The sequence below is a fragment of the Gymnodraco acuticeps genome, unplaced genomic scaffold (assembly GCF_902827175.1).
Source record: "Gymnodraco acuticeps unplaced genomic scaffold, fGymAcu1.1, whole genome shotgun sequence".
NCBI lineage: Eukaryota > Metazoa > Chordata > Actinopteri > Perciformes > Bathydraconidae > Gymnodraco > Gymnodraco acuticeps.
Window position 1 is genome coordinate 1,478,762 of NW_022990158.1, and position 15,111 is coordinate 1,493,872.

At 44.2% G+C, this 15,111-nt stretch overlaps 1 protein-coding gene across 1 annotated transcript; it reads left to right on the top strand.

Annotated features, from left to right (window-relative positions):
* Positions 1-612: 612 nt before the first annotated feature.
* LOC117546973 (beta-1,3-galactosyltransferase 2-like) lies at positions 613-14,070 on the top strand. The gene is made up of 4 exons (XM_034217420.1): positions 613-721; positions 8,919-9,042; positions 9,435-9,698; positions 11,670-14,070. Exons 1-4 carry the CDS (start codon positions 696-698, stop codon positions 12,276-12,278), a joined length of 1,023 nt encoding a protein of 340 aa, XP_034073311.1. The 5' UTR covers positions 613-695; the 3' UTR covers positions 12,279-14,070.
* Positions 14,071-15,111: the final 1,041 nt, after the last annotated feature.

The following is a 15,111-nucleotide window of genomic DNA, read 5'->3' on the forward strand; positions in this document are numbered from 1 at the left end:
TGTGACGTCATAAGCATGATAAGCGCGGAGCGCTATGTCTCATGTTGATTTATTATGCAGCACTGCCATGCTGGTTCATGTCCCTGAATAAATGGATGAGAGAAGAAAAATGACTGCGCATATTGTATTAGTTTAACATGTTTAAATATTGATTTGAACTTGCCATATGACTCATTGTATAAGCAAATGTAATGTATTTTCTATAGTTTTTTATTAAATCTACAACTTTTAGCTACTTAAACATCAACATTGGAAACCATTTTTACGTTCAGATGAAGAAAAAACAAAAATGGTTTCAGTTGAGCTTCATTAAATACAGTAGATACATTGAGTTAAACATATTAAAAATCCAGGTGAGAATGAAAGAGCTAGTGTGCTTAAATGTTTTCTTAAAGATATGGAAACTGGTTATGAAGTTGCAGGTTCAATCATGTTGACACAATGCATCCGGTCAAAACACACTCGTGTTTCTTGTTGTTAACCACATCCAACACTTTTTTTAACTTGCGTGTCCTCACATGTATATTTTCAGAGCGGTGTGATGTGAGTGTCTGCTTGGAAGGCTCAGTTTGCTTGTCTGACACACACCACGCTCAATACAGGAAGGACAGTTAGACATCAAGAGCAACGTCCTCATTCGAAAACCTAGTAGCCTGCTGTAGCTGTCACAACAGAAATCCCTCTGCCTTTAGAAAATGCTGGAGTGCTTTTTTTCCAAAAGGTAAGCCCAGATTTGAATTCAGTTCATTTATAGACTTTAGAGGATCACACAGTTAAGTCCAAGGCGCTATTTACTTCCTGATTATGAACACTTTGATAATAAATCTTGTCTGGCTATTATTAGAATAGATCAGTATGGTTGATCTCAGGCTAATCCTTATTATCATTTATGACTTTGTGGCTGTATAATGGAGTATCCAACAAGGAAAACAAATCTATTTTCCTGGTTTGATAACAGAAAAATGCAACATTTATAACAGGTTTCCATACAGTAGTATACTGTATATCTACATTTCTGGTTTGAAGCAAGAGGGTTTTTTGTGTGATATTTACCTAATCTTAAATCAGTTGAATCTAAACAAGTATATGCTATACCAAATATTGCTTACCCACATAAACGCTTTGGCACACATTTCATAAATGCATGTTTAACATTTTCAAAGTTACCTAAACGCGTGACTTTAGCTAAGATATTTCTGCAGCTCATCCCATGTGAACCCTCTCAACATACAGTGATGACACAATTGTCCTTACATGTCCTTGTGGCGTTTTCTCCTGGAGGCCAAGGGAAGCCAGGCTTCCCCTGTTTTTTCGGATTGTAGTTATATACATTATATAAATAAATAAAAACACTTTGTTTAGTTTCGGAAATTCTTTGTTGTGTGTTGCTGCCGGTCCATCTCTGCCCCATTCTCATTGAGTATTTTACAAATAGTGAAACAGCGCCCCTCTAGATGTTATAGTGAAACAGTAGATTGCACTCATTGTTGTGAGAGGAGGCCAGCCGAAATTGGCTTCCCTTGGTGAAAAAAAATGGAGGGATGAACCAATCAGACAAGGCTCACGTCATGCCCCTGCCAACCTGTGATTAGTCAGGGCCATGCCAAGGGAAGACAGAGGCGGCTGGTTTCCCTTGCCTCACAATCCAATCAAATCGCATCAATTTAGTGTTGCAGTGACGCGTCCTAAAATCCGGAAGTAAGCTGCGCTCGGTTTCCCTCATGTTTCCCTCGATAAACAAGCAATGGGATTTCTCCATAGGATTTTGGAAAATAGCTCGAAATAAGGTCAGTGGAAACCGAACCTGTTAGATAAATGCACGTTTTGTTCAGTCGGATAATATCCACATGTCTACCCTACTTTTATAATTTTCGAATCATAAATGTAATCGATAGAAGATAGATAGCGTCACTGCACCACTCTCACCGCCGTTAGAAAGTAGCAAGCAACTGAAGCAAGTGCAATTATGGAGGGTGGAGATTTGGAGTATTTAATCAAAAATAATTGTACTAAACTTCCGCTACAGCAGCAACAACAAATACAATCTGATGACAGGCCAATGCCCAAACTGGAGCGGTGTACAGCGAGGAACAAAGGAGCGAATCGGACGTAAAATGTGAAAGGTCTCCTGATTTAGTTTGTGAATGAATGCTTATTAGAGTTTCAGCTGGAGAGTGCGTGCGGACCTGTCGGTTAGATAACAGGCGTGTGTAATGTGACAAGTGGGGTATTCACCTGGTGTTTCCAGAAGATAGACGTAGATGCAGCCAAAATCGACCGAAGGCCACTTTTGAGGGTCGTAATTCCATACATTGTACATCCAACAACCCACACGGCTCTAGTTTACGCTGGTAACGACCTAGAGCACACCCCTCAAGTCCAGAGATGTAATCCGAAGACATGCAGCGATTTCTTCGGTCGTTAATTCAGAAAAAAAACCTAGTGCACTCTGCCTGGATACATAAGCTAGCTGTTTATATTAGCATTGCCAGGATTTGTGCACCTCCAGAAAAATGGCGTTTTTATAAAAAAATATATGGCGCGCGTTGCATTGTGGGTAGCTGTGACGTCACTGTGTGTGAAAGAATAGTAATCATAGATAACACCGCAGGGTCCGTTACAGTTTGTTTTCATCTGATTTCAAATAAACAAAGTCTTGGCTTTCAGAATATTAAACTTGTTTCGGCAAATTCAGATGATAAAGCTTTGAAGCTTTTAACGGCATAATTACAAGCGAACGGAGTAACTTGACGTCACAGCCAGCATAACAACAGCCGGTGTTTCTCCTGAGAGTTTTCCCCGGGAAACAAACGCAAACATACATACACACACACACACACACACACACACACACACACACACTCGCGAGCTTCCCCCAGACCAGTAATCCAAACGAAAATATCTTCCCTCCGTATACTTTGATCATTTGCTCCGCTAATAATCAATCAGATCGATCCAGAGAAGAGGAAACTTTAAAGGCCTTTTTCTCAAAATGATGACTCGGTGACAGTCATTATATAATGTGACATATTTTTGCTTAATATAGGCCCTAGTAGGCCTACAAAAACAATCCTGATATCATTAGAAAGCTAGGAATCTCCTCTTTCCAATATAACTCAAAATGTGTCTTCGGATCAATGCGACTGATTTCGATGGAGCAGGTCACTTTACATTGACATTGATTGGGTTTGTGTGCCCTGATGAACCTGGGGGCTGTGTTGTCTGGAACCTTGTGTTCCTGGTAGGGTCTCCCATGGCAAATTGGTCTCAGGCAAGGGGCCAGACTAAGATTGGTTCAAAAGACCTCATGAAAGACGACACAAGAAGTGAGGATACCCGGCCCGGAGGAAGCCCGGGGTCCCCTTCTGGAGCCAGGCCCAGAAGGAGGACTCGTCGGCGAGCGTCTGGTGGCCGGGCTTGCCACGTAGCCCGGCCGGGCCCAGCCCGAAAAGGCAACGTGGGCAACACCTCCGCTTCTCCGTCCCGCGGGCCCACCACCTACGGGAAACATCGATGGGGTCGGGTGCGCTGCCAGAAGGGTGGCAGTGAAAGCGGAGGGTCTCGACGGACCAGACCCGGGCGACAGAAGCTGGCTTTGGGGACGTGGAACGTCACCTCTCTGGGGGGGAAGGAGCCGGAGCTTGTGCGGGAGGTGGAGCGTTACCAGTTGGATCTGGTTGGGCTCACCTCTACGCACAGCGTCGGCTCTGGAACCTTACTTCTGGATAGGGGTTGGACTCTATTCTTCTCCGGAGTTGCTCAAGGTGTGAGGCGCCGGGCGGGTGTGGGGATACTCACAAGTCCCCGGTTAGGTGCTTCGTTGTTGGAGTTTACCCCAGTGGACGAGAGGGTCGCCTCCCTACGCCTGCGGGTTATGGGGGGGAAAACTCTGACTGTTGTGTGTGCTTATGCACCCAACAGCAGTTCAGAGTATACGGCCTTCTTGGAGACCCTGGAAAGAGTCCTGTATGGGGCTCCTGAAGGGGACTCTTTAATCTTGCTGGGAGACTTCAACGCACATGTGGGCAATGATGGAGACACTTGGAGGGGCGTGATTGGGAGGAACGGCCCCCCTGATCTGAACCGGAGTGGTGCTTTGTTACTGGACTTCTGTGCTAGTCATGGATTGGCCATAACAAACACCATGTTCGAACATAAGGATGCTCATAAGTGTACGTGGTACCAGAGCATCCTAGGCAGAAGGTCCATGATCGATTTCGTTATCGTATCATCGGACCTGAGGCCGTATGTTTTGGACACTCGGGTAAAGAGAGGGGCGGAGTTGTCAACTGATCACCATCTGGTGGTGAGTTGGGTCGAGTGGCGGGGGAAGCCTCTGGATAGACCTGGTAAGCCCAAACGTGTAGTTCGGGTGAACTGGGAACGTCTGGAGGAGGCCCAAGTTCAGGAGGCCTTCAACTCACACCTCCGGCGTGTGTGGTCGGTGTTCAAAGCCTCTATTGCCGAAGCCGCGGCGGGGAGCTGTGGTCTCAAGGTCCTAGGTGCCTCAAGGGGCGGTAACCCTCAAACCTCCTGGTGGACACCGGTGGTCAGGGAAGCCGTCCGACTGAAGAAGGAGGCCTTCAGGGATTTGTTATCCCGGGGGACTCCCGAGGCAGTTGCAAGGTACCGACAGGCCCGAAGGGCAGCAGCCTCATCCGTGGCCGAGGCAAAGCAGCGGGTGTGGGAGAAGTTTGGAGAAGACATGGAGAAGGACTTTCGGGCGGCACCAAAGTTGTTCTGGAAAACTGTCCGACACCTCAGGAGGGGGAAGCAGGGAACCATCCAAGCTGTGTACAGTAAGGATGGGACGTTGTTGACCTCAACTGATGGAGTGTTAGGGCGTTGGAAGGAACACTTTGAGGAACTCCTAAACCCGACAACTCCGCCCTCTATGTTAGAGGCAGAGCTGGAGTATGACGGGAGATCAACACCAATCTCCCGGGGGGAGGTCACTGAGGTCGTCAAACAACTCCACAGTGGCAAAGCCCCGGGGGTGGATGAGATCCGCCCGGAAATGCTGAAGGCTCTTGGTGTTGAGGGACTGTCATGGTTGACACGTCTCATCAACGTTGCGTGGAAGTCGGAAACAGTACCGAAGGAGTGGCAGACCGGGGTGGTGCTTCCCCTTTTTAAAAAGGGGGATCAGAGGGTGTGTGCCAATTACAGAGGCATCACACTACTCAGCCTCCCCGGGAAAGTTTACTCTAAGGTACTCGAAAGGAGGGTCAGGCCGATTGTCGAACCTCAGATTGAGGAGGAACAATGCGGATTCCGTCCTGGTCGTGGAACGACGGATCAGCTTTTTACTCTCGCAAGGATCCTGGAGGGGGCCTGGGAGTACGCTTATCCGGTCTACATGTGTTTTGTAGACTTGGAGAAGGCGTATGACCGAGTTCCCAGGGAGTTACTGTGGGAGGTGCTGCGGGAGTATGGGGTGAGGGGGTCTCTACTCAGGGCCATCCAATCTCTTTACTCCCAAAGCGAGAGCTGTGTCCGGGTCCTCGGCAGTAAGTCGGACACATTTCCGGTGAGGGTTGGCCTCCGCCAGGGCTGCGCTTTGTCACCAATCCTGTTTGTAATATACATGGATCGGATTTCGAGGCATAGTCGTGGGGGAGGGGGTCTGCAGTTCGGTGGACTAAGGATTGCACCACTGCTTTTTGCAGATGATGTGGTTCTAATGGCTTCATCGGTCTGCGACCTTCAGCACTCACTGGATCGGTTCGCAACCGAGTGTGAAGCGGCTGGGATGAGGATCAGCACCTCCAAATCTGAGGCCATGGTTCTCAGCAGGAAACCGATGGACTGTCCACTTCAAGTAGGGAATGAGTCCTTACCCCAAGTGAAGGAGTTCAAGTATCTCGGGGTCTTGTTCTCGAGTGAGGGAACAATGGAGCGTGAGATGGGCCGGAGAATCGGAGCAGCGGGAGCGGTACTGCAGTCGCTTTACCGCACCGTTGTGACGAAAAGGGAGATGAGCCAGAAGGCAAAGCTCTCTGTCTACCGGGCCATTTTCGTTCCTACCCTCACCTATGGTCATGAAGGATGGGTCATGACCGAAAGAACGAGATCGCGGATACAAGCGGCCGAGATGGGTTTTCTCCGCAGGGTGGCTGGTGTCTCCCTTAGGGATAAGGTGAGAAGTTCGGTCATCAGGGAGGGACTCGGAGTTGAGCCGCTCCTCCTTCGCGTCGAAAGGAGCCAGTTGAGGTGGTTCGGGCACCTAGTTAGGATGCCACCTGGGCGCCTCCCTAGGGAGGTGTTCCAGGCACGTCCAGCTGGGAAGAGACCAAGGGGTAGACCTAGGACCAGGTGGAGGGATTATATCTCTTCACTGGCCTGGGAGCGCCTTGGGATCCCCCAGTCAGAGCTGGTTGATGTCGCCAGGGAAAAGAAAGTTTGGGGCTCTCTGCTGGAACTACTACCCCCGCGACCCGACCACGGATAAGCGGGAGAAGATGGATGGATGGAAGGTCACTTTACATTAGGTAAAATACAGCAGGCAGACATAACAGGAAGAATATGTACATTTTAATCCAATCAAATAGGACATTGTCACACCATTCAAATGTATCCGTAGGCCTACATTACAACCAATAACAAAGCTTATATGTGTTCATGTGTTACGTTGTTCTGTATGTGTCAGCCGTTAACCTATAGATAAACTTGCAAACATGTCAGAAGAACCGGCGCATAATAAAACAAAATACAGTCAAACTAAGCTGAAATTCAACAACTTGAATGTCACATCCCTGACATCCACAACTCCGGAGCCTGGTCCTTCAACCATAGAACCAGCGCAGCCAGATGAACCCCAGCAGCAGCTCTGCGGCCGCAGAGGCTGTCAAAACCTCCGCCGCCGGCATCGTTGAACCGAAACAGGCTGGTTCCGACTGCATGGAGGTTTGTTGTCGGGACATTGTGACGGGCAAATAAAAGCTTATTTGGGCAAAGAGAAGGTACTTCAATGCAGAATGGTACAAAAACAGAGAGTGGTTAATTATTTGCAAAACCACTAAACGAGCCTTCTGTGAAATATGCAGATGTGCTGCAGTCAAACGGCTTGTAACTTTCTCCAAATGTGGAGATGACAGCTTTGTAAATAGGCCTACCGAGTTAATAACACAGCGCTTACTTCAGTCAAACACCAGTCAACATTCAGCTTGTCAAACAAGAGCGTAGCAGGAAAAAAGAAGATATGGAATGAGCAACTGCGCTGTCATATGTGGGCTGGTCTGTATAGTTTAATTTACAGGAAAGGAGTGAGCAGAGGGTTGAGTTGTCCATTCTTGTTCTGTTTTCTCTGACTATCTTCCTCCTGAAGACCCTCTCAGACTTTCATTTGCTCGCTAAAGAGACACGTTACCATGGAAACCAAACAATGGTGTAGCTGTATTGAAGTCCGAGTGGAAACAGTAACATTTGGTGCGTTATGTTAGAATGAAACAAATCAGATTTAGTCAGAAATCGGGAGAAATGCGGGATAAATATGACCCCGGGAGGAAAACGGGAGTCTCCCGCGAAAATCGGGAGGGTTGGCAAGTAGGCTATGTCACATACACACGCACTTTTTGCCCCCCCCCCCCCCCCCATTTCTGAAATGAATCCGGCGCCGCTGATACCGGGTGCTGTAATCACTCTTACATTATTACATTGACCACCACACCCCCGACCCAAAAGAAAGGACGTATTATTGGCTTCCCCTAATTTTTTTCGCACGCCACGCTACTGGTTATAACCTGTAGCCTACATAGCTAGAGACATACTGTAGCTTAAAGTATTAAATGGAAACACCCACGACATGTTTTTAACCCTAATGACAGCTTTATGTCATGAGAGAATGATTTATGTAAGAGTTTACTTCTATGTTGTAATGTAGAACAGTTTTGTTGCTGTAGATTATGTAAAGCTCGTCTCTGACTTAACACAAATTCAGTTCACCTTAAAAAACACACTAACAAAAGTCATGTGACAGGAAAATGACCATCAACACTTTTAAATTAAAGAAAATGTATCGCAGAGGAACAATTTGAGTTATAAAGTGTTTCTTCCTGCTGTTTCATCGTTAAAAGATAATGTTGCCTTTTCATAAATTACTGATAGGCTTCATTGAATTAATTATGTTAATAAATGAAGACAGGGAACCATGTAGAAAAATATGCCCTATTATGCTTATTAGGGTTTTCCCTTTCCTTTGTTATATAGGTTTTTGTGCATGTAAATGCTCTGAAATGGCTTAAATTACACAGTTTCTCTCCCACACAATAGTAAAACATTTCACTGCGGATATGATACAAAAAGGATGTGACATTTTTAGCTAGGAGTGTAGTTTGGCCTTAGCTTGGTCTATGTTTTGGATAAAGAGCTTTTTGAACATTAAAACATGGAAACGTGTCACAGTGGGAGCACAAAATCAAATATGAACCTGAAAATGAGCATAATATGTCCTCTTTAAAAAAACTAATTTGTGAAGGGTTTGTTTCTTTATAATTTCTACTAATCTCATAGCATGATGACTTTATTATAGTATGATTTCATCTTGTTCCGATCTTACGCTAAATGCTGATAGAGGTGTCAGGGTCTCACATTCAGCCTGTGGCAAATGGGATTTTGACGACTCTTATTCTGCTTATGATTGCTGTATATGTTGTATGAATATACAAAATGTTGTAAAACGTGTTCAGTATAATAACCTACTGTACACATCAATATGTGCTATGTGTTTACATACATTTTACAATGAAGAGTTATTGTTTTCTTCAGTTCTCCAGTTACACATAAATCATAGCATTAATGGTCAAGGAAGAACATGTTGGCAGTGCTTTCTCACTCCAACCCACTAATGGATGGTGAAGTGCTTTTGGTTTGCATATAAGAGTCATTAAAGATATCAATTTTCACTTTTGTTCTTGCAGTGAAAAAACTCCATGGACAAGAGCTAAACGGTGGTGTGTTTTGACAATCCTGATGTTGGGAACGTTTATGTTAACTTTCTACATTTCGAGGTTAAGGTCAAGCCAATCTTACGACGATGACAGCGTGAGTATATTTAGTCAACTGTCAAAATGATTGAGGCAAAGAAAAACTCATATACACAACACATTTTTTCCCAGGAAAAAAAAATATATTTCTAAAAGTTAATTATGGGCTGCTATTTTGTGTCAATACAAGATATTTTGTGTCAATGCAAGAGATTTTCATTATGATGTTTAATGGTGTGTTCAAACAGAACGCAAAACTATCTTTTGAGCCGGCATTTGCAAAGAAAAGGGTCCAAAGAGTAGATTTTGTTTGTCTTAACAAATCTTTATACTGCCTTAGTTGTCTTTTAATATGAATGCAGAAGAAAAAAAAGAAATAATATGATAAATCATGTTCTATTGAGTTGCATCATCATAAAAAAAAATAACAAGAACCTTCTCTGCTTACAGACTTCACCACCAGAGGATCCTTCAGCGTACTTTGTGCCTTACCCGCACAGGTATCGATTCATATTGGACGAACCCCATAGATGTTTGCAGGAAAGCCCATTCTTAGTCCTTGTGATTCCAGTCGCATCCCACAACAGAGAGGCCCGTGACACAATCCGTAACACATGGGGGAGAGAAACCACAGTGCTGGGTCAGGTCGTGAGCCACTACTTCCTGCTGGGACTGTCCAAAGAGGAATACGGAACTGCAACCCCCAAGGAGCAAGTGAGCTGACTCATTACAAGTGCCTGATTTCCCTTTTCCTATCCCTTTCAACCACATAAGACTGTACCTTATAAGAACAGAGGGAAAGAGCATTACAGGTGTTTATTGGTATAAAATCAAACTGCATTTCTATTATTGATCTCGAAACAAATTGTCTAATGTGAGGTCTGACAACATATAAGATGGACCTTTATTAATCCCCGTGGGGAAATTCAGTAGTTTAACAGCAACAGGGTACAATTGAAAAACAGGAGAGCACAGATTAATACAATTGAGGATAAAATCAAAGATAACAATTTAAAATGATAAATAACTATAAAATAAGAAATGAATTAAAATGAACATATATAAATATATATAGATATAGATATACAGTATATATATCGGTTCGCAACCGAGTGTGAAGCGGCTGGGATGAGGATTAGCACCTCCAAATCTGAGGCCATGGTTCTCAGCAGGAAACCGATGCACTCCAAGTAGGGAATGAGTCCTTACCCCAAGTGAAAGAGTTCAAGTATCTCAGGGTCTTGTTCTCGAGTGAGGGAACAATGGAGCATGAGATGGGCCGGAGAATCGGAGCAGCGGGAGCGGTACTGCAGTCGCTTTACCGCACCGTTGTGAAGAAAAGGGAGCTGAGCCAGAAGGCAAAGCTCTCTGTCTACCGGGCCATTTTCGTTCCTACCGTCACCTATGGTCATGAAGGATGGGTCATGACCGAAAGAACGAGATCGCGGATACAAGCGGTCGAGATGGGTTTTCTCCGCAGGGTGGCTGGTGTCTCCCTTAGGGATAAGGTGAGAAGTTCAGTCATCCGGGAGGGTCTCGGAGTTGAACCGCTCCTCCTTCGCGTCGAAAGGAGCCAGTTGAGGTGGTTCGGGCACCTAGTTAGGATGCCCGAATGGGCGCCTCCCTAGGGAGGTGTTCCAGGCACGTCCAGCTGGGAAGAGACCAAGGGGTAGACCTAGGACCAGGCGGAGAGATTATATCTCTTCGCTGGCCTGGGAGCGCCTTGGGATCCCCCAGTCAGAGCTGGTTGATGTCGCCAGGGAAAATAAAGTTTGCGGCTCTCTGCTGGAACTGCTACCCCTGCGACCCGACCACGGATAAGCGGGAGAAGATGGATGGATGGATGGATGGATATATAAATATTTGGTCATGTGTACATATTATTTACATGTGCGCGTGAAAACAGTGAAAACAGTACATTTTATGTCCAGTAATTGTGTCATATAAGCCATAATTTGCAATTATATTCAGATATCTGTAGAGATTAGTGTACAAAGACTAGAATACCACAGCTGAAAAGAGAGGGAATATTGACTTACCTTCAACAGCTCACCAGCAACACAACTCCAAATGAATGCTATTAGGCGTGTTCACACCGGAGTACTTTTCCCCATACTTTTCCCGTTTAGTTCCGTTAGTGCCTGGAATTTTGCGTTCACACCAAAAAAAGTACTTAGTTCCGAGAACTTTTACCCCCATTAGTAGTGCCTGCTAGAGAGGTGGTACTATCCTGGGGAGAAAAAAGTACCAATTTCGATTGGCTGGGCGAATTACAAACCACGCCCCGTAAAACTCTGAAAAGTTTTGTGAAGCCGCCATTGTATTTGCTGGCATTAGCATTAGAAGCTACTGCATATACAAAGTCCCAGCAGCTTATACTGAAGCCAGTCCCCAACTGCGGGGACTTCGGGTGGCAGTATACACCGTGAAGTGGTTTGCGGCCTGCCAGTAAACCCAAAGCAGAAGAAGACGAAGTGACGTCAGCGGCTTCATTTGCGTACTCTTCCCTCAGGGAACTTATTCCGGTGTGAACGCGATCTGTACTTTGTTCCATGGGGGTACTAAGTGCCGGGCACTAAGTGAAAGCGGCTAATGTTGCTCTGTATCTGCTGGATATGTAAAACAATAACAGTTTGACTAAGTTTAACTAATTTTAAACTGTGTCTCCTATGTCCCCCTCTGTAGGTGTTAGAGGAAAGCCAGAGACATCATGATATTCTCCAGAGTGACTTTTTGGACAGCTATAATAACCTCACCATTAAAACCATGGTCATGTTCGAATGGCTTGGCTCCCATTGCCCCAACACCCCCTATGCCATGAAGATAGACTCGGACATGTTCCTCAATGTCCACAACCTTGTTGACTTGCTTTTGAAAGCCCCCAAACAACTTTACATGACAGGAATGGTTGCGAGGAATGCTATTGTTATAAGAGACCGTACATCGAAGTGGTTTTTGCCCTATTCTGCCTTCTCTGGGTCCAGATACCCACCGTATACCTTGGGACTGGGCTATGTGTTCTCACTGGATTTACCCAAGAAGATACTGGAGGCATCTGCACATGTTAGAGCTGTTTACATTGAAGACGTGTATGTGGGAATGTGTATGAAGCATATGGGATTACAACTGACTGATCCTCCTCGTGGTGATTTGTTCAGGGCACAGGGATTGATTCCTGATGGGACAAGCAACTGTTACTGGACTTCTGTCATTACAACAATACTGCAAAACCCTAACCAGCTTTCAGAAGCATGGAGATCATATCGTTCTATGAATACTTCTGACTGTGCTTAGCAAATCAAAGACTGTTACACCCTGCAACTGCATAGCAGTGTTGCACGGTACAGCCATGTTGCATTACGGCAGATACAAGACTGTATCACTCTGTTGGAGTCGTTTTTTAGGACTAAAAAGCACTTAATACACTCACTGATGTTCGTTAGTGGCCTACCTCATAACAAAGACGTTTTATTTTGTATATGCAGTAGTTGTCACTTCCTCCATAATTGACCAACACAGTCTCACTCCCTGCGCGTCAAAGGACGCCGCTTGTTTGTTAGAAATGGACGCCAAAGGAACCTGACCAAGCGTCGTCTTTTGACGCGCAGGGAGTGAGACTGTGTTGAATTTATGTAGGTAGTGACAGCTTATGTGACCTTCAGTCAGTTTTTTTAAAGTTGAAGTGTCAGTTGTATTAACAGTTTATGTCTAATAGTATATAGTCCTCATTGCCATTGGCCTTTTAGCTCCTTCAAAGGTTTGGGTTGTTGGGTCCTCATTTGACGCAACAAATCTGAAATTAGTTGGAAGTAGGTGCATCATGCCGTTCAAGGCATAATTCTTAGGACATTTGGTGCGTGTTTGGACACTTTATGGTGTACCTAAAAATTCAACTTTCAGTGAGTTAAGGCCTTAATATGAACATTGTGAGGCTGCGCATAATGTGTTCAGAGGATTGCAAAGATTGCACAAATGATTGAAAATATGTCAATACTTGCACAATTTTAGGATGGAGATGTTGTGTTCATGCAGCTTTCATGTCCAACACATCGAATTTAAATGTGTTTTAAGCTCAGCAATCAGAGAAAGATACCAGGTACAGTATTTACCACGCTGGGAAACAATGGAGTTTTATTCACCAAAAGCAGCTACATTTTACTTTAAAAGGCACAATGTTTAATACCACGCCACCTGCTAAAAGGAAGTACAGTATTTTATCTCTATTATGTAGAGTGGCTCTGGGGGACGGAGCTTAAGTTAGCTGCTGTGCTGGCTTGGATTCGACGGGCAAAAACCCCAGTACAGACCTAAGTTAAATTGAGAACATTTTTGCGATGGCAGTAACAGAAAGTTTAGTAATCTGCTAACAGAAGATCGCCCGTCCCATACCTCCATGAATGTAATATTTACAAGTTGGAGCAGTACCACTTCTTATGTCTCTGCAACACAAAACAGACATCCATGACTTAACATAAACACCATTACACCTTAAATGATGGCCTATCTTAACCAAAGCACCTTTGATGAATGAAACATGAAGCATGAAGGAAAATGATGATCATCGAGCATTCTCCACAGAAACCACCCATGCAAGAGAAAGAGGTCTGCACGTCACTACGGAAAGTTCACAGTCTGCTGCAAACATTTGGAGTTGCTACAACTCTGACATAATCTCAAAAACCATGCCATTTATGAAATGTACAGTTAGCAAAACCAGAATTTTCACCAGCAAAAACACTTTTGTCATGCATGTGGTGGCCCCCTTGGCTGTAAACACAAGAACCTGCTAGCATCAGATTAGTAGTTTCTCTAGAGTCTAGTGGAATGGTGGCTCTGAAGATGGCAATGTCATTCCTTTTATTGTGCAGTCCACCACTTTGGTGCGTTCTAAAATGTTTTGCATAATGTGAAATCCCAAGAATGGTATTCATCAGTAAAGCCTGCCTTTTAATGAAGGTCTTGTCAAAAATGACATGCATCACATGAAATTGAGCAGATAAATAATTGTAAAAGACATCTGTCAATGTATGTATGATTCTAATTGTAACAATTGATATGTTGATTTAAGTTGACTTTCATAATTCACTTATTTATTCGATGTTTAAATAAATATATATTTCATTTCTCTAATACATTTCTGGTCAGTTTATTTAACACAGTGATCATTCATTTTGTCACCTGATTATGAAATAACTTTCCAGCCTTAAAAATACAGTGTTTAGTTGAAAAGATTCATAGTGTTTAGTAAAAAAATATGTATTTATAGAACTCAGTTGAGTTGTTAAAAGACCCTGGTTTATGTATATATGATAGCATTTTTTATCACGCCCAAACTTTAACAGGAGATTGTCTTACTTTGTCCACTCTTTCTTTGTATTTTCTTTTTTTGCAAGAAAAGTAGTTTTTGTTTCATTTAATGTTAACACTTTGCAGGGGCGGATCTAGACAAATATTCATGGTGTGGCAAGAGGGTGGCAGGAGATTTTGAGGGGTGGCATCCCCTGACAGAAGTATATGCTGATTTAAATCGCAATCATATCAATCAATTAGGGGTGTAACGGTACACGTACTGAAATTATTCGGTACGGGCCCTTCGGTTCGGTACACGTGTGTACCGAACGAATATAGCGTTAAACGTAAAAAATTGAGAACATGAACAACTTTCTGGAAGTAATCTATATCATAGAGAGACCAAGTCATTTCATTGGACGAGAGGCATACTATGAGAGCTGGTCACAGGGATGCGTTAAAATGTAGTCAGTAATTTGAGGAACTGTCGAAATGGCGAACGCAGATAAAGTTGAGCTGAAAATCCTCCAGCATCATTGAAGTCTCCGGTTTGGGAACATTTTGGTTTCACAGTTACGTACAAGGATGAAGGACAAAGACAGGTGGACCGAACCAAAGCTGTTTGTCGGCATTGTTCAACTAACATTGGTTACGCGGCTGGCAATACATCACACTCATTTGAAAAGGCATCACCCGAATGTGAATATCACCGGTACCAAAAGAAAAAAGACTGAAGTGCAAACCCAACTCCCACTAGCATTTAAGCCTCCACCACTCGCAAAGAGTTCAGACCGAGCCAAAGCTATTACAAACGCCAAATATCCTTATGTTGCCATGT

Bases quoted from the DNA above. Each gene is read 5' to 3' on its own strand.
- LOC117546973 (XM_034217420.1), top strand. From the start codon at position 696: ATGCTGGAGTGCTTTTTTTCCAAAAG. The intron at 9,043-9,434 runs GTGAGTATATTT...CTCTGCTTACAG, and splicing joins AATCTTACGACGATGACAGC to ACTTCACCACCAGAGGATCC. The intron at 9,699-11,669 runs GTGAGCTGACTC...CCCCCTCTGTAG, and splicing joins CTGCAACCCCCAAGGAGCAA to GTGTTAGAGGAAAGCCAGAG.